Genomic DNA, 24,285 nt, shown 5'->3' with positions numbered 1-24,285 from the left:
GTAAGTGGCTTTAATTCTTGAATCACCACCTCCCCCTCCCCCTTCCAATCCCCTCCCCTTCTGTTATCCTAGAAAAGATAATGGGAAAAGAAATAAAAATAATTGTTTGCCGAATTCTTCAATCTTTAAATGCTTGACGATTATTTTAGCTTCTTGATGAGTAAATACACTTTCATGCTAATGTATTATGAAAATACATCAAATCACAAATTATTTTGGAAAGGCCTTGCATTGCCAAATGAGAATTTTTTTATGTGGTTTCTTTGAATATGTAGTGACTTGTTCTTTTGTCTCTTGGTTACACTGTAAATGTATAGCTGCTAAAGAGCTTTTGAAATATAATCCTTCATCTTGTAATGAATAAGCTAAATTCAGTAATTGGTGATTTAATTGAATTCAATTAACAGATAAAATCTGCCAGGGAACTTAGCAGTATTATGAGCTTTAAAAAAAGGTGATTTCCTCTCCCTCAGTAGGATATATTGACTACCTTACCTTTAAATCAGGGGTAGGCTACTGGGGGTTTGCAGGGGTTCAGCAGAACCTCTATCTAAGGTTTTGTGTAGTTCGGAGAATCCTCAAATCCCACTCCTGGCTGGCCCCGCTCAGGAGTCCCCATGCAGCCTGTTTTGGATGCAGGTAAGTGCAGGGCACATGGAGGCCTGGGGAGGGAAAAATGGGCCTACCAGAAGTTCAGGAAGGCCAGAAATGGGCCCATTTCTGGCCTCCAGAGCCTGGGGAGTCCATTTTTGCCCTCCCGGAGGCTCAAAGAAGGCCTCTGGAGCCCAGGGAGGGAAAAAAAAACACACACCCCCATGGTGCATTGATAAATGCTACCATGACACGCCCACCCAGCAACCGGGCAGAGAACCCCTTGCTAAATTTTTTGAAGGCCCATCCCTGCTTTAAATACATTATAGTTCAACCAAATGCTTCCACCCTGCCTTGTTTTTGCAACAGTGCTTATAGTGGAATACAACTCTTTGAACCCAGGTATGTATTTTCTGAATTGAACTGGATATCTCTTCCCTAAAATATTTAACTATTTTCAGGTGCTCCAGGATATGGCTATTGCTGCTTATGATTCACATCTATAAAAATGTGAGGTCAGAAGAAGTAGAAACCAGCAGAAGAATCAATCCTGAATCCCACATGAATATAGTGAGTTGAGCTCTCAACAGGTGTTTGTACCAATTGTGTTCAATGGGACTTTCTCCTACATACGTTTATATACAACCACAGCCTTTTCTAGGGTCTTTGTATCCAGGCTGCAGATGGCAAGAAGATCCATTTGGATGGAAAAAGTCAATTTTCCCTTTCCTCTTATCTAGTGGTTGTCTGAATGTTTGCAGCCCAGATAAAGCAGCCTTTGACGTTACAGGTCCCATGTGAAATAAGATATTGTATTGGGGAGTGCTCCAATTTTGGGATTCAGACATACTCATTTTTTAACAATGTGTTCTAACTGCCTTTCAGGATTTTCATCCTCTCCTCAACAATTAGACAGTAGTGGTACATGAATGGGATCAGAAATGATGAAGATGATTTATTTTCCCCTTAGCATTTTCCCCCTAAAGTCCGTATATACTTCTGAAAGGCTTTGTTGTTCCCGTTATTATGCTGATACCAACATATATGTAGCTAATGTGCTTTGACCATGTGACAATAACTTTAATATTTGTGCATATATGGGAGTTTTTAAGGTTGAGCTTTTCAATTGTCAGTAACTTTGTGCTTTGCTTTGGGATAGAGTGAGATAATTCAGTTCTGGGGATATCCAGCAGAAGAATATGAAGTCCTTACAGAAGATGGCTACTACTTGTCCCTGAACAGGATCCCAGGATGTATGAATTGTAAGAAAAATAATTATTCCCAGATCCCAGTTTGTGTTCATCTTCCCAAGATTTGAGTCAGCATAATGTGTATGTATTTATTTGAGTATATTTGTGTACATAAGGGACGCGGTGGCTCAGTGGCTAAGACGTGGAGCTGGTCAATCAGAAAGATTGGCAGTTCGGTGGTTCGAATCCCTAGCCCCGCGTAATGGAGTGAGCTCCCATTACTTATCCCAGTATCCTAGCAGTTTGAAAGCAGGTAAAAATGCAAGTAGAAAAATAGGAACCACCTTTGGTGGGAAGGTAACAATGTTCTGTGTGTCTTCGGCGTTTAGTCATGACCACCGAGATGTCTTCAGACAGTGCTGGCTCTTCAGCTTTGAAACAGAGATGAGCACTGCCCTCTAAAGTCGGGAACGACTAACACATATGTGCAAGGGGAAACTTTTCTGTTATCTTATATTTGTGTACACATATTCACGTATACACACAGACAAATGAAATCAGGCCATCAACTAAAATACATTGCACAAAACCGATGCATCTCGGACAAAGTCCCAGCAAAAGAGGAAAAAGGCTGTTGTGATTCCTCATAATTCCATGTAACATTCATCTCCAAACTTTGCAGCTAAACATCTAACTCTCGTTTCCAATGTAGTAACCAACCAGCACTGTAGGGTAGTTCTACATCAGGGGTGTCAAATTCACATCGTCATGTTGTTATCACATCGGACTTTTTCCCCCTTTGCTAAACTGGGCATGGGCATGGGCATGGCCAGGCCACTCGTTTTACAGCTCTGCTCTACCTTGATCTATTGCAATTAATGTTTTCATCTCCAAAACCTCACAAGGTTCCAAATCTTCTGTACTCTTGATGCATTGTTTGCCTATGGAAGGCAGCGTTTGGATAGAAAACCTTCCACATCAGAGTCTGGGCTTCATACTGGCAGATGCTGGATATGATGTGTGGATTGTTAATAGCAGAGGAACTTCCTGGTCTAGGAGACACCAACACCTTTCAATAGACCAAGAAGCATTTTGGGATTTCAGGTATGTCCATTTGGCATGTAAGTGACTGGAATTCATTTTGCAAGATGGAATTTTATTTATGTTCTTTCACAACTCAAAGCATTAACACTCTTGAGTTGATCTGGGTTATTATCTGTGCAATATGCCGGTAGTAGATATGAAAGATGTTACGTTTACAGTTACATAGTTTGGCAATTCTTGTTGTATGCAAATTTTGAAATGTTTTGCAAGCTCTTCAAGCATTGCCTGAACTTTTGTGATTTTGACTTTGAACTTTGCCTATCCATTGAAAGAGCAAATTCACTTTGATTTTCATTTTTAATAAGTATTTGGTCACTGGTTTTAATTAATGTAGAAGCAGTAAGTCCATTTAAGTCCAAAGGTTCTTGTGCAAACAGTGGGACTAAGGTATATATATATATATATATATGAGGACCATGCAGGTAGAAAACCATACTTTTCTTTTTAATGTTGCCTTTTTATATTTGTGTTGTATTTGTGCTGATAAATAAATAAAGGGAGACTAGTATAGATCTATTTCAAGCTATTTAGCTCTCAATAGCTAGCCATACCCTTACTGGGAATCGAACCAGGGCTGTATTGCATATTAGGCCAATGTAATTGCCACTAAGCCACAGGCTCTCTTCCTTATCAGCTAGGCCAGGGAAATAGGTATGTATTTGTGTTACATACCTATACATATTTGGGCATACCAGGGGTTGTATGTGTATATATATGTGTTTGTGTGTGTGTGTGTATGTATGTATGTATTATTTATCAGCACAAATACAACATATATATATATATATATATATATATATATATATATATATATATATATATATATATATATATATATATATATATATATATATATATTTTGTGTGTGTGTGTGTGTGTGTGTATTGATTTATTTTATTCACAAACCTCTGAATCAATAACGATTTGCTGTGCTTTACAGCAGTCCAATAAAATATAAAATGTCCATAGTAAGGTTCATTAGAATCAAAACTGTAAATAACAATACATTAATAACAGCTACAATAAAAGCAATAGAAAACAATAAATAATTCAACCAAAACAACGCAATCAAAATATAAGGGGGAAAATGCCACAGTTAAATATAAATGTTTAAAACCACCACTATGGAATAATTCCATTTTAGCAGCATCTAGTAAGTTATCGTAATTCTCTAAGGCTGGCGGAGCAACTGAAAAATTGTGCCTTCCAGCATCCATTCCTCTCACCTCACTCACTAATTGGCTGGCATCGAGAAAAGCAGCATAATAATGAGAAAGAAAGGGAATAGCTGTAACTGGGGATGAGTCCAAGGAATCCATTAATTGACATTACAGGAAAAGATTTCTCCAAACCCACCTTTAATTATAGCCTTGGTTTCCACTTTGTCTAACAGTCAGCAACATATAACAGTATATGTCTAAGTTCAATGGTGGTTCTCTGCTTTTCAAACAATTCTGTTGAATTTGTGAGACATACTTTATTTCTAAATCAAGTAACCTATCATCAAATCTATTATAGAAGCACTAAATTGTTTTTGCATTTGCGTGTTTATTCAAAGTAGGTACCTTCACACTGGTTTGGTAATTCAGCAGTCTTCTACATACATAAATACTTACTTTTTATTACAAATCCATTCCATTTATGGAAATCTTTCAATCAACTGAATGGAATTAAATACTGAAGTTAATTTGAACCTTTGATTAAGATCGAAGATACCATTCATATCAGATCAAAGCATGCATGCCTAATGTCTTAATATGCTGCAAGTTTTATTTTAGCTATATGTTTTATTGCAGATTTTGATATTTTGTTTGTTAAATTACAGCTAATTAGTAATTTAGGAAAAGAATCAATACATGGAATTAAGAACTAAGATTTCTCATCATACTCAATTACACATGTTTGGTTTCAGTTTTCATGAAATTTGGATATATGACCTGTCTGCCACAATAAACTTTATTCTTCAGAAAAGGGGACAGGAGCATCTCTATTTTGTCTGCCATTCACAAGGTTGCAGTGCAGGTACGTTGAGAATGAAGTTTGGTGCTATTACCTAAGCCAACACTTTATGTGTTCTTGGTGACATCTGAAATCTCTACTGGTCCGATTCAAGAAATAGAGCAAAATCATTGTGCAAAAGTCTACACTAGATATCAATTAACTTCATAGAATTACAGAATGGAAGTATTAGAAAATATCTTTGAGAATATTTTGTCCATCCTAGTGTTGGCTGGAGGTTGCTTCAGTGCTGTAATATTAGAATTAGAATAGAATAGAGCTGGAAGGGACCTTGGAGGTCTTCTAGTCCAGCCCCTTGCTCAAGCAGGAGTATCTATATTATCATCTAACTGTTTGTAGAATCAAGATGTTAATCCCCAAATCTCATCAACTGTTGCATAAAGTAGAATAGTTGACCATGGTTCAACAATTACAACCCAAGAATAAAAAAAGTTAGAGACATGTTTACCCTTGCATCCCCGGCCCCTTTTTCCTTTCAGTCCTCACCCTCCCTTCCTTTTTATTAAATTTATATGTTGCACATCTCACTACTCAAAGTGAGGCTGCAGAGCTTACAATAAAGCCATAAATACACAAATTAAATTAAATTAACAAGAATTAGATAAAAATCTAGAAAACCTTGATCAAAAACAACATGGCGATGGAGTCTTTCCTATTAATCCACCAGCCACCTCCAACACAAAGTTCCCATCAGGACCCCAAGCCAACCAGTAGGGCCAAATTTTAATGCCCTTTTGGAAGGCCAACATTTGGGGACAGACTTCCCCTCCCATGGCAAGATGTTCCAATGTCCCCCCCTTCTCTAAACCGGGCAGGGTGTGGCCAGCACGTGATGCATCCGGACTGCAGGCCGTGAGTTTGACAGCCCTGTCCTAGACCCTGCCAACTGAAACTCAGTGGGGTCCATAGTATGTTGCTTCTGCTGCACTAAATGAGGTGGGCCAATCCTAAAAGTGTCAATCATCTGAATTCACTCCAGTCCTTATAGTTGTTTATTTTAGATATTATTTGAATGGATGGAGGAGTCATTGAAGATGTGTTTATTTGACTTATAAGACTCTTACAAAAAAGATACTGTATTTTTCGGAGTATAGAGGCTAAAAATCTGGGTGTGTCTTATACACTGAATACAGCATTTTTTGCCTCCCCAAACCCCACCCTCTTCACCAAAATGGCTGTGCTTAGCTTTTAGGTGGTTTTCAGAGAGCTCCTGGGGGCTGGGGAGTATAGAAACAAGCCAAAAACAGGCTGTTTTTTGCTCAATTTTTCCCCCTAGACTCTATAAGCCTCCTAAAGGCTATGCATGCCCTTTTTGTGACAAAAACTGGGACCTTTTTTGACAAAAACTGGGCCCTTTTTTTGGCAAAAACCCGGCCGTTTTTGGGAGGTGTGCAGAGTGCAAAAACTTTTATCTTAAATTTGCCTCTTCAAAATTTTGGTGCATCTTATACTCTAGTGCATCTTATACTCCCAAAAATATGGTAAGTGTTTCTTAAATGAAAATACCTTATCTTTGTAAGCAAATTGGAAGCCACAGAGATCCTTTCAATATATTTACTTGTGATCTTGTGGACATTGAGCACAATCTCCCTCCCTCCCCCTCCCATTGATATCATATCTGAATTGGACTCTAATTCTCCAGCCATTGCATTTGAGTGTTCATATCTAGGAAACCTTCCAATGCTTTTTTCAACAAATTCAGCTACGAGCAACGGGTGGGCATTAAGAAAGAGGCTTTTCCAATCCCCATATTAACGTGTTGATTTTTTAAATTTAACCCATAGTTATTCAGTAGAAAATAAAATCAGTGAGAAAGCCAGCCCTCTTTGAATAAATGAAATTGCTTTTCATTTATTGCATTCGTTATAATTCTTTACTAACTTGATTTTTAAATAAATATCTATTTACAACACCTAGCTAAGTGGGAGAACTTAACTGACCTGGTATGATTTTTAAAGTTAAAAAGGATAGAAGATCCAAGAAATACCAAAGCTGTAAACTTGATCTGGAAAGTGAAAAGCTCTTTCTGGAACAAACAAAGGACAAGACACTGTTGTTGCTAAGAAAGTTCTATCATATGAGTCAAGCTTAATTGAAAATGTAATCTTCAATCTGCCTACAATTTTTGCATTAAAAGTCAGATTAAAGGATACTAACTGAAACTTTTATCTCCAGCCCTTGTAGCATTTTCAGTAATACCACAACTGGCTGCTAAGGTCAAGATGCTTTTTGCCTTGGACCCTGCATATGCACTTCAGTATGCAAAAAGTGTTCTACTGCAAACCATACATTTGCCAGAGATATTGTTCAAGGTATGTTTGCAAGCCTTTTATTTTCTTAGTTACTACTGGGATGGGAGTCGAATAGAGTAGAGTAGAGTAGAGTGTTACCTAATTGAAAGTTCAAGATCTTGTCCCCACACCCATAAGTCCATCACATGATCCAATCTCCCCCTGCCATGCTGGCAGTTCCACCCATCCAATTCTGGTCAGGTGCAGCGTGCAGAGACAAAGGATGACCTTGGCTTTCAAGAAAGAATTTTGTTATGGCTACATATCATCTAACTCTGTACAATCCCCCCCCTTCCATTTTCCCATGATAGAAAATGTATAGCAGAATAATAGAAAGTGTGGCAGGCAAAAAATCCAAAAGAAAAGATGGCTGCAGGCCTGACATAGTGTAGAGTAGAGTAGAGTAGAGTAGAGTAGAGTAGAGTAGAGTAGGGTAGGGTAGGGTAGAGTAGAGTAGAGTAGAGTAGAGTAGGATAGGAGATGATAGGAGATGATAGGATAGGACAGGATAAGAAGGACAGGACAGGACAGAATAGAATTCTTTATTGTTCAAGTGATTGGACACACAAGAAATTTGTCTCCCGTGCATAAGCTCTCAGTGATCATACAAGCAACAAGTGATATATCATGATCATAATCATCATAAAATACATCCATCATGAATGATGAGCAGTGCCAAGCCTGATGGAATCATTCTATTTTGTCTAATTTAGGCTTTTCCCACTTTAAGATGTGTGGCCATCTTATGTTGTCTGGGATTTTCTGGGAGTTGAAGTTTGCACATCTTAAAATTGGCACACTTGAGAAACCCTGGTCTAATTTAAAGAAGAGGTTCCTAGCAAAGTAAAGTGTCAATCACCAGCTTTATCCTTATTACCAGCAAAGCTCACAGAAATGGTCAAGGCTGCAACTCCGTATCGTGCTTATAACATATTGGCCTGTTAGGGAACATTGAGAAGTATAGAGTACAATACTGGGGGGAAACCCCACACTGAGTGGAATGTTTGTTAGACCTCCGTTGATAGCAAGGGTTCCTAAACATTTTGCCATCACATCTCTGTTTAGGATAATCTTATTGTACACATCTCCTTTAAAAATCCAAAGACTACAGTAAACACAAATGAAAACAGTAGGATGAAACTTGAAGGTGTGGTTGTTGTAACAATATAAATCAGAGGTCTTCAAACTTGGCAACTTTAAGACTTGTGGACTTCAACTCTCAGAATTCTCCAGCCAGTTACAAGTCTTATAAAGTTGCCAAGGTTGAAGACCTCTGATATAAATTAAACCCTTTTCACATCTCCCCTGGATTCTGTCACAACCTCCCCAAGGAAGATACACCTGATAGTTTGGGAAACCCTGCTTAACAGGAAAGAGGAACCTCAAATCATGGAAGAGCAAAGATTTTTATAGAAATTGAGAGCTACAATATGAAATCTTAAGGTCTGATTTTCTGGCCTGTATAGAGAAGTTGATCATCTTCTCTTTGGTGTACCTGGGGTTGTATTTACTATTAGGCAAAGTTGGAGAGGTCCATTGTTAAGAAGATGGAAAGTTGAGGTCATCAACTGAGAGAAGATGGGAAAAGATTGGGCTTAATCAGGTGAATGTCCCTGACCATGAATGGAAAGATGGAGTTTCTCTCTATTGGAATCCCCTTGCTAGGGCTGCCTTTGGACTGTGCTATGAACTGTTAGGGGAGACTTCTGTTCTTTGGTTTAGATGGCTTAGCAGGTCTGAGGTGGGCCTGGTCAATTTGGATCTGATAGGCTAAGGAAGGAGCTGGATTTGATCCTGATCATATCCAAAAGGCAGTGGAAGGGGAGAGGAGGGAAGAGTGTAGCTTCCATTTTGTTTTCTAGATCTCTTTTTTGCACCACAGTCCAGAAATGATAAGGAGAAAAAGTTGTTACCATAGTATACTGGGAGAATAGAGTATCAAGGGTGGGATTTAAAAAGTCAAGGCGGCAGCTGCATCTGTGAGATTGAAGCCCTCCCCTTTTGTATATTCATAGATGGCATAAGTACATAAAAAGGAAAAAAGCTTTGATTTGTGGCCATGGCCTCCATGCCTTTATTCCCCCGGAAATACTAATGTTGGCAGATTAGAGTAAATGATAGGGGACACACCCATCCATTGGTCTTCTAGTAAATGCTTTTTAAAGAGTTGTCATATTCCCGGTGAGGGACTCAGATTTGATCTTGCAACATTATCCTGGAATAAATATATTTCAGAGGTGGTATTCAGCAGGTTCTGACCAGTTTTGGAGAATCGGTAACAGAAACTTTGAGTAGTTTGAAGAACCGGTAAATGCCACTTCTGACTGGCCCTGCCCCTATCTATTCTCTGCCTCCCGAGTCCCTGCTGATCGGGAGGGAATGGGGAGTTTGCAATAACCTTCCCCTGGAGTGGGGAGGGAATGGAGATTTTACACTATCCATCCCCTGCCACATCCACCAAGCCATACCCGCAGAACAGGTAGTATAAATTTTGAATCCCACCACTGGTATATTTGCCTTCATTTTTGTACTTCTTTCTCCCTTGATCTTGCTGAACAAACATAAAAAAATTCAGAAGCAAGTTCAGAAAATGAATCTCCAGCATGTCTGAATTAGAGCAACAAACTGATCTTAGAAATACATGTAATATTCAAAATGTAAACCTTCATTGTGTTTTGTGTATAGATTATATTTGGCACAAAAGAATTCTGCTTGCTGAGCCCTAAACTGCGAGTACAGCTGGCCCGAATGTGCAGTTACCAACCATTCAGCATGATCTGCAAGAAAGCTCTTTTTCTGATTGGTGGTTTCAATGAGAAAAATCTAAACACGGTAGGCATAAATGCAATCTAATACTTGCATTCAACAATTCCCATATAAGCAGAAAAGAAGGGGAAAGTGTAGGAAAAAGGGGAAAAAGAAAGAAAAGATGTTGACTTCCCTTTGGTGCAGTAGAATAAGATAATAACATCAAACCTCAACTTTTTACTTTAACTAATAGTATAAAGTAGCCATTTCTATAACAACAAATCTATCTAATCGGTAAAGTCCAAAGTCAAAGTTTCATTTTTTTCTCACCCCGAGCACAAAGTCCAGAAGTGATTTCCAAATTGAAACAAAAGTATGTGTGTTTTTGTCTTTAATCAAAGCCGTCAGTTTAGCCATCTTTACTAACCCTGCTAACTCCATCAACTTCCGCAGCCATTCATCCATTTATTTATTTATTATTTATTTATTTATTTAAACTTATTAGTCGCCCCCTCTCCCCACAGGGACTCGGGGTGACGTACACAAGCAACAGTCAACACAGTGTCATACTGAGGAGGTAAAAAATAAATAAATAATTACAATACTAAAAAAGGTTAAAACCTCAATAACATTAATAATTTAAAAACTAAAATTAACAATTAAAAATGACCTAGGGGTGGATAAGTTGTCGAGTTAAGCCAGGCTGGCTAGCCGAAACAGGTGGGTCTTCAGTTTACTGCGGAAGGAGCGGAGATCGGTTGTTGTTCTAATGTCTGGGGGGAGGTCGTTCCAAAGGGTAGGGCCCGCCACAGAGAAGGACCTACTCCTGGGCACCACCCTCTGACAATCTCTAGAGGACGGCACCCGGAGGAGACCCTCTCTGTGTGAGCGAATGGGCCGCAGGGATGTATGGGGCAGGACACGATCCCGCAGGTAACTAGGCCCTATGCCATGGAGCGCTTTGAAGATGGTAACTAACACCTTGAAGCGCTATGGGAGCATTTCCCTAGCTTGGTGAAAACATTTGAACATGCGACTCCCACAGACATCATGAGATCTAAAAAGATCTGCCATTTGAGGTGTTGTAGGCAAGAAATCCAAAGGAAGGTGCATGGCATCATGCATGCCATGAGGTCATTGTTCAAATAAGTGCATAACAATTGCTTATTTGCAACATTTGTGTGACAATATCATGACAGTGGTAGTTTCTATTGGATTCCTTGTCATTTATGGTTACTCCTTTTAGATGTTGAATTTTCAGCAGTAGCGCAAGCATTTGAGTGACTATGGAAGGCAGGTAACGCAATGACGTTGGACATGTCGGTGTTGCTGCATTGATGCTTTCGTCTGTCCAACAAGACACTTTCACTGACTTCTCATGTGGCTGTGCTGCTACAGAAGCCAAGAGCAACACTTGAAGCCAGAACCGTGGTGGTGCAGTGGCTAGAATGCAGTACTGCAGGCTACTTCTGCTGCCTGCTGGATGCCTACAATTTGGCAGTTCAAATCTCACCACACTCAAGGTTGATTCACCCTTCCACCCTTCCGAAGTGAGTAAAATGAGGACCCAGATTGTTGGGGGCAATATGCTGACTCTGTAAACTGCTTAGAGAGGGCTGTAAGTGCTATTGCTATTAAGAGGTTATCAATAATGGTATTGACGAAAAGTCTTTTTGTGGAGTAAAATGACTTCTCAATAATTCACCTTTCTCTTACAGAGTTGGGTTGGTGTGTATCTGTCACGATTCCCAGATTATACCTCTGTCAAAAATATTATCCATTTGAGTCAGGTACAGTAACTACAAGTGAAAAATCATTATATATTGAGACTTTATGATACCATTTATTTATCACACATAAAATTGTTTCATCCCAAACTATGTAGATGGCCACAGTTCTCAATTCAATTTTTTAAAAGCCATAATGTCTGTACTTAAAGATAAATAGGTAGAAGACCACAAAATGGTGCCCATTACACATTTCATTGTTAACCCTGCAGTTATAAATAACTCTTTCATTCAGATTAAATGCTTTTAAATGCACATAATCAAAAAGGATAGAGGACGTCCAAAGATGTCTCCATGGTCATGTAGCTGGTATGACTAAATGCCGAAGGTGCACGGAATGCTGTTACTTTCTCACCAAAGGTGGTTCCTATTTTTCTACTTGCATTTTTACATGCTTTCAAACTGCTAGGTTGGCAGAAGCTGGGACAAATGACGGGGGCTCACCCCATTACATGCCGCTAGGGATTTGAATTACCAAACTGCCAACCTTTCTGATTGACAAGCTCAGTGTCTTAGCTACTGAGCCACCGTGTCCATATTGCTGCCTTATAATAACAAATTTGTATTTTGTTAAAGGGTTTATACACATATTCAAACATTGTCTTCTTTTCTTTTATAGATAGCTAAATCAGGTCAGTTTGCATATTATGATTATGGATCGAAGAACAAAGTTATATACAACCAGGTAGGAATTTGATGGATTGTGGGTATAATTTTGGAATCGAATGAGAAATGAATATTCTCTCAATTCTACCTTCTGCGAATGATTTTGAGTTGCGGAGTCATTAATGTTTGGGTTTTAAATATCTGAAAAGCAATATCTATTGTTGGAAAGTCCCTTTCAATATATATTGTATATTAAATATATTGAATTACACAAACACAAACACACACACACGCACATACACACACACCTCTATCTCTACCTTCCTATCTACCTTCCTATCTACCTTCCTACCTACCTACCTCTACCTCTGCCTGCCTGCCTGCCTGCCTGCCTGCCTACCTACCTACCTACCTACCTACATCTCCAGTTAAAGGTTTATAGTTACGTTGTCTTCTCCAATGGCATGTAAAACAAACTGGGAAATGTAGAACAGAAAAAAAGAGAAGAAAAAATCAACAGATAAAGTAGTTTCTGTCCCAACACCAAGCTTTAGCCTATTTAAAATAGGTATAGATCATGAATAGGCAATGCTTTTAACTCTAAAATTGGTATTGGTAGCTGAACAGTGACATGAGGATTTCATGAGCTCCAAATCCCACATGAACGAAGTATTTTCTACACCTTGACGCCAAATAACCTAATAAATAAAAATATATGTACACATCGCAGTGGTGAATCCATCAAAAACTGAGATTGATTTAAGAGAGTAGATAAGTAATAGATATATAGACAAACAGATGTATCTAATGGACTGAATTTATAATTAATTAAATTTCTTTCTCACCTTGTTTTCTTTTAAATTGAGTCCCCAGATTAATTTACCATATCAATTACTATGAATTAAAGTGTACATAAAAGTGTGGCCTTGTTGAATACCCTGCTATTTATTTTTTTGCAAAAACAACTACTGTATACTATATACTACATAGAATCATTTAAAACTAATTTAAGGTATTAATTACCATGAATTTAAATGTATGTCAATGCTTACTACATTATTCTTCATTTTTGTTTTTGTTTTCGGCAGACAACTCCTCCTCTGTACAACATTGAAGCAATCACCATCCCAATAGCCATGTGGAATGGAGGTCAGGACTGGAGTGCCCAACCCATAGAAATGGCAGAGTTGCAACATCGAATTACAAATCTCATTCACAAGAAGAAGTTTCCCGAGTGGAACCACTGGGATTTCATTTGGGGTCTTGATGCTGCTTCCTGCTTGTATAGAGAAATACTTGTTTTGATGGCAACGTTGTAGGAGGGGGGGAGATGAGCAGGGTAGGCTATGGTAAATCAGGAGCCTGGTAGCATTTTTTATGACTAGAAATTTTATTAAAAAGCGTGAGCTTTGGTGCGCTACAAATGACTTCATCGTGGCATGGAGCATCTAAATTGTGCAAGCTTTAAAGCAGGGAAGAAAGGTTGGTTATGTAGCTGTGCAGTTATGCCAGGTGAAACAGATTTCAGATATCTTACCAGTTAATCACTGCAAAGTCTTTAGACCCCAATTTGTCCATTTAGATCATGGGTGTCAAATTTGAGTCGTCACGGCGGCATCACATGACCTATCGGGACTTTCCCCCCTTTGCTAAACTGGGAGGGGGCGTGGCCAGCATATGATGCATCCGGCCCATGGGTCGCGAGTTTGACACCTCTGATTTAGATCTTCAGAGATAGCCTGAAAGCATATTGTGGTAGCATAAGATTTCTTAGTGCAAATTCCATTTTAAATACAGATATTAGACTAAATACCCCGCTTCCCCAAAAATAAGCTCACCCCAAAAATATTGCAACACAGCAGCAGCCATGAGGCTCGCTGCTTCCTGCAGCTCAGAAATAACAAGACCTCCCTGATAATAACACCAAGCGCTTATTTCAGGGGGTCAAAAGAAAATAGATCCTGTCTTATTTTCGTGGAAACATGTTATTATGCATCCTAACTATTAATAAAAAATTTTAATGCTGCATGAGATCAAAGTTAAGTTCATTTTAATATTTGTTAAAACACTCATTGTAATTTCCATGAATTGTTTGGGAGGTTTGGGAATATGTGTGTCACTAAAGGGCATCTCTAAGGGGACCCACTGCACCTCTAATGCAGCTTTTATGCTTTCGCTTTATGCCTTCAACAGGTGATTGCGATATTATTACTATTATTGGTCATCACACAATCGGCCGAACGTTTGTACTGGATTTGGCATTTTTATCCACCTATTGAGTACTTCCTAAGGATCTGGGATAGGCAGATGTTGTTCTTTGATGGGGCTAAAGATATAGTCACAAGCTGTTCCAAGTAAAACTGCCTTTTGTAATTGACTGATGTAGTGCTGGGATTCATTTTTTTTTTACTACCGGTACTGTGGGCATGGCTTGGTGGGTGTGGCAGGGGAAGGATACTGTAAAATCCCCATTCCCTCCCCACTCCAGGGGAAGGTTACTGCAAAATCCCCATTTCCTCCCGATCAGATTGGACTTGGGAGGCAGAAATGGGGGCAGGGCCATTCAGAGTGGTATTTACCGGTTCTCCAAACTACTCAAAATTTCCACTACTGGTTCTCCAGAATTGGTCAGAACCTGCTGAATACCAGCTCTGGACTGATGGTGATTTTGTAAATGTTGATGTTATTCAGGTGATGCTCCTCTTATTTTGGGATTACACCCAAGGTGATTATTATTGGTACCCTCTTTGCTTTCTTTTGCCAAAGTCATTCTACTTCTGTTTGCAGGCCTTTCTATTTTGTGATTTTATCTGGATCCATATGGAAAAGAAAGCTCACTGTTAATCTGCTTTGCCCTGCTTTGCAGGCAATATAGATGGTGTCCTCACAACAGATTACTGTAGTTCTCACTGGTTATCATTCTTGAGGAAGTGTGCTGAGAGTTTGCTTCATTGCTTAGAATGACATATATCCATGACAACATTTTAATATGACAACATGATATGCAATGGACTCCTAGATTCAGCATTTTACAAGTGTTGGGCAATGGTGGGGCTCAATCAGTGTAACAACTGGTTCACTGAGCGTGTGCTTTGCGTACGCACAATGGGTTTGAAAACAGCACAAAAACGTACCTTCTACTGCAGGCCCGGTGAGTAAAACAGCTATCAGCTGGACATCAAACAAAGGAAATATAGGTCAGTATAGCGCAGGGGTGAGTGGGTGGTGGATGGGCAAACCCACCTGATTGTCGGAGCTACAGGTTCTCCTGAACCAGTCCAAACCGGCTGAATCCCACCCCTGGTGTTGGGGCAGTAGATACTTTGAAAATGATTTGGAAGTGCTACAAAATTTGCATGAGAGAATCAGGCTAATAAGCTTTCCCAGGGCAGAGTGCTTGGTTATATGAATGATCAACAACCTCTTAGCTTCAAGGCTGTAAGATCACAAGCAAATCTGATGATGTGGGATAGGAATAACTGATAGGGCTATCAGATGGAAATTTCACCTTTACTTTGACAAAGGAGATGAGGCTTCATTCTAATATGAAATAAATATCCTTACTCAGCCATGCTATCCCATGGCTCACAAGCCTAGGGGCTAAGTTGAGTGATGCCATGTCAAGGATTCTTAAAGATCTACGGAGGCTTCCTAGAAAAGCTATCACTTGATTTTCCTTGTACTCCTTCCTCCCACTACTGTAGAAATTCTGATGAGTTTTAGCAAAATAGGCTAATTACTTGCTCCACCCTCACAACCAAGAGTGAAAAACAAGCACCATAAATAGAAACTCTTACAGCAGGGAACTTAAAAGGCCTGGGAGGTGTTGCCAGAAAAATCTGATAAGGATTTAATCATTTTTACTGCCTTCCTTTCTCAATGCCAATTACACAATTCTTGAAAACATTTCATGGTATCAACATCCACCTTTAGTATCCAAATAAAAGTCCAGGATCACGTTTTACTGAAAAGCTCACTGTTCATTGAATACATAGCATGGTAATGGCGAGGTAAAACTAACTCTGAACTTCTCAAGCAACAGTTCACAGTATTAAACAATGAAGTTCCCACTCCAACCCCCAGGCATCCATGTAGGCCCTGTAAACAAGTTCTGTTTGTTATGGGAACCATCTGCCACCTTCTTCACACCTATTGATATGTCCTTGAAAAGTTTCCAGAATCTCACAAGTTTCAGTGCACCTGTAGAAGAGAGGTGGAATTCTGCTGGTTCGCCCCAGTTCAACCAAACCGCTAGTGGCAGTAGTGGGAGGTTCTGCCCACCCATCCAGACATCATCACAGAGGCTCTGCGCATGTGCAAAAGGGCTGCGCGTGAGCGAAGCAAGCGCATGTGTACGTCCTCCCAGTTATGAACCGGTAGTGAAGATTAGAATATTTCATGCCTGCTGTAGAAATTTCATTTCTCCAACTAACCCATTCATAATCAACATCTCCAGTGCTTTTACTCTAATGACAACTTGAAATGAAGAGGCTCGTGGCTGCCAATCTTTCACTCTTGACACATGGCTTCTCCCATAGTCTGTGTTTGTGTTTTGTCAGGGGGGTTATCATTAACCTAGCAGTGAACGAGCAGCAAATTAAACGACCTGTTTTCAAATTCAAATCAACCCAGATTTCGGGCAAGTGAGTGAATGACGTGGCATGCCCGAACACCAATTTTAAAGATTTTATCAAGGCAGGTTCTCTGCCTCCAGCAAGGTAAGTTTTCCCGTGAGACTTTCAGCCAGTAGCTGAAATATATCACAAATGGTACTGAGAGGCTCACTTCTTTCCTTTACCTCAACATCAGGACTGAAGGCACAAAGTTTGAACAAGAAACCCACTGACCACTTAAGCCAATTTTACTGAGAATAAGTTTCCCCTTAAGTGAGGACTCTGAAATCCAAAGAGCGTTCTTCTATTGCGAGAATCATTCAAACCTCAATCCCTTCTGTCCCTCTCAGATCCTATCTGTACTTTTGTTCTTACAGCTGATACCTCTGATGTCGTAATAAAAAAAAAATTCTCTGCTCAGGGAATGTTTTCTTTCTTGGGTTTATATGGGGAATATTTTTCATATGTATGCCTATAATAATTTGGGGTTTGCAACTGGAAGATGCTATTGCTTTATGAGGTCCTTGTTGCTCTCTGAACTTGGTTGTTTTCTTGCAGACATTTCATTACCAAACTAGGTAATAACAACATCAGTGTTATTGTTTTTGCTAGGTCCTTGACTTGCGACCGGTCCTAAGTCCTCGACTTATGACCGTCCGCAAGCCCTTGACTTACGATTGATAGCCGGCAACAGCTCAGCTGTGCCTAATTGGCTAAGGCGCGGCTGGCTAAGCGCGGGCTGTCTATCGCGTTCCTATTGGTCGACGTACTTGACAGTTCCGGTATAAATAGCTGGCAAGCATTGCCAGGTGCTGAATCTGTTTATAGTTGTTCTGTCTTCCCCAAACCAGGCCTCTCCTACCCGGCCACAGCCTACCGGCAGCCTGTACAAAATCCACTTCTATCCGCCACGTCACCACTGTTCTGCTTATCTGAATTGTTGGTTCTGCCTCCGAGGTTAGGCCCTGATGATATCACCTGGAGCTCCACTCCAATTGGAAGGAGCTACCACAGGGTACCTCTTACCTCAGTGACTGCTTCTCTGCAATTGAGGTGTTCTGGACGGGTCCGGTGCCGCCCTGCCTATTTGAGTGATTACGCATGCACCACTGCCCTGCAAGCATCTCACTGGGGGGGGGGGGGAAGAAGTGCTAAGTCCTTGACTTACGACCAGCTGCAAGTCCTCGACTTACGATTGACAGCCGGCAACAGCTAAGCTGCGGCTAATTGGCTAAGGCACGGCTGGCTAAGCACGGGCTGTCTATCGCGTTCCTATTGGTCGCCCTGCTTAACAGCTCCGGTATAAATAGCTGTCAAGCAGGGCGAGGTGCTGAATCTTGTTTATAGTTGTTCTGTGTTAATAAAAGCTGTTCAACTTACCTCAGCCAGTCTCACGTCTCCTCAATCAGTCCAGAATTTAATAGTTTTCTCAGAAGAAAACAAACTCTACGCAAAGAGATTTTTTAAATTTATAAGTTCATGTACACATAGTCCCTCCACCCCCCCCCTTGGAGTTCCCATTCAGATTATTGAAATTACTATTATTTCCATCTGATGAGAACACAACAAAGGAGAACTAAACATATTCAGTTTTTCATTCAGTTGTTGTTTCCTGAGAGGTCCCAGGTAGTATCTGCTGGACCCTTTTGACCAGTGCTGCAATGTGAGCTCCCCAGGTCCTCTTTTATGATAACACCCAGAAACGTAAAACTGTCCACTTGTTCCACTCAGTCTTCATTGATAAGCAAGGGCTGGATGTCTGATCTATTCCTTCTATAGTCCACTATAAGCTCCTTGGTCTTATTGGTGTTAAGGACCAAGTTATTGTCTCCACACCATGAAAGCAACTGGTCCACCACATCTCGATAGGCAGACTCTCTGGTGGGGACCAGAGATGAGTCCCACCACTGTTGTATCATCTGCAAATTTAGTAATAGTATTACTAGTGTGAGTGGGAATGCAGTCATGCACATAAAGAGTAAGGAAGGGGTGGGATTGAAAATTTTTAGCAACTGGTTCTCTGCCCGGTTGCTGGGTGGGTGTGGCCATGGTGGGCGTGGCCTACTCAGCCTCCTGCACCAGGGCGAGGGGTTGGATTTTCTTTTCATTTCAGCCCATTGGTTATTCAGCATCCTTGGCTTCAGGATAGAAGAGAACTATCTCCTCAAACATACAAAGTGTTAGATGGTTGTGGACCTCTATCTTTTCATTAAAGTCAGATGTATAAGTTGTTATGGAAAGTTGCCATGAATTGGATAATTAACATTTATTTTCAGTTACATTGGGTTCTCATTACTGCATTCAAATAATTAGGGAGGCTTTATGGAGGTGTTAAGAACATGCAAAAACCTTATTGCATCATACCTTCTTAATTCAAAGACTCTCAATTTCTTGGAACACACAACTGCCAACTGTATAATGGAGTACACCATTTGAATACTGCAAGCCAGCTATCATTTTTACAAGTTAAATGTGCCAAAGCTTTTAACCATTTGCCATAGTTTTATGGACCTAGTCAATCTGGAGGAATTTTTTTTTGAGCCTACTTTATTTTTTCCACATGCCCTTTAAAGTGTGATGTATAGATAAGAGGGTCATTGCTATCTTCCTTGATCTGAGTGCAATGCAATAAATTATAAATACAGGTCAAGATTGCATATGTACATATATGTACACTTTTTCATATTATTTCACTGATTTTTTGGGTGAGAGTCTCAAATTTGTCACTAAGTGCATGCCATCTCCGCTTATTTATGCAGGACCTGGGTTGGTTATTATGTTTAAAAACCAAATACCATATTTTTTGGAGTATAAGACACACCTTTTTCCAGGGGTGGGTTCCTGCCAGTTCTATAGAAGAGGTTCCACAAATCTACCGTGCCGTTTAGTACCGGTTCCAGCTTCCTCCCTTCATCTGTCTGCACCATGCTTGCCCCACCTGCCGCTCACTGATTGGCTGGCTCACCAATCACCCCACCCACCTCTAAGAGTCCTATCTAAACCTTAAAGTCTTAAAGCTGTCAAGTTTGAACATCCCTGGTTTTTTTTTTCTAAAGGGTTAGGAGTGCAAGGGTCTTGTAACTTGACAGCTTTAAGACTTGCGTGCTTCAAATGCCAGAGTTTCTGAGCCAACATTTTGGCTGCTAAGCAAGAACGTTGTTAAGTGAGTTTCACCACATTTTACAAGTTGGCCATGCCCACCCAGTCACATGGCTGGCAAGCCACTCCCACCCAGTTACATGACCGGCAAGCCACCCACACAAAGCAGGTCACACCTACAGAAGAGATTCTAAAAATTTTTGAAATCCACTACTGCCCTTTTCCCTCAAAAAAGAGGGTGAAAATCTGGGTGGATCTTACACAATGAAGACAGCATTTTTTGCGTCCTGAAACCTTGCCCCTTTGCAAAAATGGCTGTTGGACATTTTTAGGAGGCTTCCAGACTGCTCCTGGGGGCTGGGGAGGGCAAAAAATGACCTACCAAAAGGGCCCATTTTTTGCTCATTTTTGACCCCTCCAGCCCCCAGGAGCACTTTATAAGCCTCCTAAACACTACAAAATGCCCCCCCCCCTTTTTTTTACAAAAACGGGCCATTTTTGGGAGGTCTGCAGAGTGCAAAAACCTTTTTTTAAATTTGCCTCTTTAAAATCTTGGTGCGTCTTATACTCCGAAAAATACAGTACTTTGAATATACAAAAAGTGTGGGGTTAAAAAAAATGCAGTGGGAAAGAAGATATTTCTGCCTTGCTCTAAACAAATAAATGTTACGGTAATTGAAAGAGCCTGGAATCTTACTGTGGTGCAACAATAAATCCTATGATGTTAGTTTCAATATCCTTCAAGGCCCAAAGCTTACAAATATCTCCACCCTTTGTCATCTGGAACACCTCATTATACAGTGGAGCCCTGGAGTGAGTGGTAAGAATTTCTTTCACACTGTTTTTTAGTCATATTAAGGATGTGTGTTTTAAGCTAGTTTTATTGCTTTTATGCAGGCACGAAGGGTTTATATTCTATGACAAAGTCCCTTATATACTGAGAACATAATAACAGCATTTAATATCATTCAAATGTTCTTCAATCCTAAGCAACAAAGAAGAATGTGTGTATAGCAAAGGGTGTTCACAAGATTGTTCTTCCCCGCACAGAATATTTGTTTCATTTATTTATACCCAGGAACTGAGTATGTCTAGTTTAATGAAAAGAAGGACTAGGGGGTGACATGATAGCAGTCTTCCAATATCTCAGGGGTTGCAACAAAAAAGAGGGAGTCAAATTATTCTGCAAAGTACCTGAGAACAAGAAGCAATGGGTGGAAACTTATTAAGTCTTATAAAGATGCCGCTTTATAATGCCTTGGTGAGGCCACACTTGGAATACTGCATTCAGTTCTGGTCGCCACGATGTAAAAAAGATGTGGAGACTCTAGAAAGAGTGCAGAGAAGAGCAACAAAGATGATTAGGGGACTGGAGACTAAAACATATGAAGAACGGTTGCAGGAACTGGGTATGTTTAGCTTAAGAGAAAGAAGGACTAGGGGAGACATGATAGCAGTGTTCCAATATCTCAGGGGTTGCCACAAAGAAGAGGGAGTCAAACTATTTTCCAAGGCACCTGAGGGTAGAACGAGAAGCAATGGGTGGAAACTAATCAAGGAGAGAAGCAACTTAGAACTGAGGAGAAATTTCCTGACAGTTAGAACAATTAATCAGTGGAACAGCTTGCCTCCAGAAGTTGTGAATGCCCCAACACTGGAAGTCTTTAAGAAGATGTTGGATAGCCATTTGGCTGAAATGGTATAGGGTTTCCTGCCTAGGCAGGGGGTTGGACTAGAAGACCTCCAAGGTCCCTTCCAACTCTACTATTGTATTGTATTGTATTGAAACTAATCGAGGAGAGAAGCAACTTAGAACTGAGGAGAAATTTCCTGACGGTTAGAACAATTGATCAGTGGAAGAACTTGCCTCCAGAAGTTGTGAATGCTCCAACACTGGAAGTTTTTTTTAGAAGATGTTGGATATCCATTTGTCTGAAGTGGTGTAGGGTTTTCTGCCTAGGCAGGGGGTTGGACTAGAAGACTTCCACGGTCCCTTCCAACTCTGTTATTCTTTTTTATCCTATAAGGGCTCAGACAACGACGCATGTTGTTTTACATCAAAGTTCTCCTCTTGAGTATTAATAAGAATTGCCTAACCAACAAGGTTTCAGGATTCACGGTAGCTTTGAAATAGACACTCCTCAGTTTAGCTTTTGTAACCTTTTATATAATCTATTTTGTCATCTACTTACAAATATTCCTTTCTTTCACTATGTGCTTCCAAAGAATGGTTGTATTGTTCTCATTTATTATTTTTTTAAAAAAGAAATGGTTTCCAATATGTTTGTGAGATTGTAAGATGTGAAGGTATTGCATATTTTCACTGAATACACTACAGTCATGCATCTTGTTGTCCTAGCATTATCTTAACCTGTCTGAATGAACATGATTTCAGGATTATGTGGATTAAACGATTAAGTGAACAAATGAATTAAGTACTCTTGTATAATGTCTCACTAAACAGAAAGGTGTACATTGTGTGAAGCAACAAATGTGGGAACTGATTCAAGCCCCCAAGTCTGCATAGTAATATAAGGTACTCACCATGTTTTCCCGAAAATAAGACAGGGTCTTATTTTCTTTTGACCCCTGAAATAAGCACTTGGCCTTATTTTTTGGGAGGTCTTATTATTTTTGAGGTGCAGGAGGTGTCGAACGTGGTCACCTCATGGCTGCTGCTTTGTTGCAATATTTTCTGGAAGGGCTTATTTTCAGGGGAGGGCTTATTTTAGTGCATGCGCTCAAAAGCCCAATTGGGCTTATTATCCGGGGAGGTCCTATTTTCAGGGAAACAGGGTACTTTTATTTTAAGACTGCTGTCAACATCAAAAACACATTGGTTTCAATTTATAATCTTAACCTTTTAAAAAGCTGTCTGGCAAGAGCATAATAATGCTATAAATTACATTCTATTTTACAGATGCTGAAGATGTTTTTGTTTCTTGTGATATCTCTTTTGGTTCTGGAGTTCAATGATTCCAAAATATTGCCAAGAACAAAGAGAGAAGGAAACCCCGAAACATTCATGAATATTGTAAGTTTAATGTGGTTAATATACTTTAGTACAATATTTAACACATTGAGGGTTGGAACCCCACTGTCAATTCTAAGCTGATTTCTGAATCATGATTTCATATATACAGTGGTAAAGCTGTCCCACTTATACTAGTAAGTTTATCATTATAATAGAATAGAATAATAGAGTTGTAAGGGACCTTGGAGGTCTTCTAATCTAACCCCCTGCTTAGGCAGGAAACCCTACACCACTTCAGACAAATGGCTATCCAACATCTTCTTAACGACTTCCAATGTTGGGGCATTCACAACTTCTGGAGGCAAGTTGTTCCACTGATTAATTGTTCTGTCAGGAAATTTCTCCTTAGTTCTAGGTTGCTTTGGAGAATACTCCTAGCATGTCGCCCCTATCCTTCTTTTTACTAGGCTAGACATACTCAATTCCTGCAACGATTCTTCATATGTCCCTTAATCAAAGGTGGGTTGCTACCGATTTACACCAGTTCGAGTGAACCGGTAATGGAAATTGCTACTGGGTCGCCAAACCGGTAGGGACGGCAGGCTCGCCATGCCCCTGAACCAATTCGCCAGTCACTGTGGCATGGTTTTTTTTGACATTTTTAATGTTCTGCACATGTGCAGACCTATTTATAGACAACTGCGCAAACTACATAGTGCACGTTAGGCGTGTGTGCACCAAACCGGCAGTGACGCTGGCAGAAACCCACCCTGTCCTTAATCATCTTTGTTGCTCCTCTCTGCACTCTTTCTAGAGTCTCCACATCTTTTTTTACATCGTGGTGACCAAAACTGAATGCAATATTCCAAGTGTGGCTTTACCAAGGCATTATAAAGTGGTATTAACCCTTCATGTGATCTTGATTCTATCCTTCTGTTTATGCAGCCTAGAACCGTGTTGGCTTTTTTGGCAGCTGCTGCACACTGCTGGCTCATATTTAAATGGTTGTCCACTAGAACTCACAGTTACTACTATTGAGCAAGGTACCACATATACTGTACCTGTGCATTTTGTTTTTTGAATCAGTTATTTTAGAGTTTGTAATGGTCAAGGTTACATTCCAATGGGCACCTCCCTCAATACCTAAATAAGGGGAGAGTATACAGCATTGTCTCACTTCTTTGTCAATCTGGAGCCAATCTGTTTCACCATATTCTGCCTATAGAGGAGACTTCATAGTCTATATATATGGTAGTTTTCTCA

General features: G+C 40.0%; 1 protein-coding gene across 1 annotated transcript; it reads left to right on the top strand.

The window, feature by feature from the left end:
* Positions 1-1,152: 1,152 nt before the first annotated feature.
* On the top strand, positions 1,153-13,655 carry LOC309392666 (lipase member M-like; the record flags this gene model as incomplete). Its single annotated transcript, XM_081954095.1, has 8 exons — positions 1,153-1,161; positions 1,751-1,853; positions 2,732-2,885; positions 4,798-4,907; positions 7,089-7,216; positions 9,881-10,027; positions 12,350-12,415; positions 13,425-13,655. 8 exons carry the CDS (start codon positions 1,153-1,155, stop codon positions 13,653-13,655), a joined length of 948 nt encoding a protein of 315 aa, XP_081810221.1.
* Between the last annotated feature and the right edge of the window lie 10,630 nt (positions 13,656-24,285).

Source organism: Natrix helvetica, assembly GCF_964273705.1.
Source record: "Natrix helvetica genome assembly, chromosome: 5".
Taxonomy (NCBI): Eukaryota; Metazoa; Chordata; class Lepidosauria; order Squamata; family Natricidae; genus Natrix; species Natrix helvetica.
Note: the sequence above shows the minus strand (reverse complement) of the source record. Positions and strands in the feature narration are given on the sequence as shown.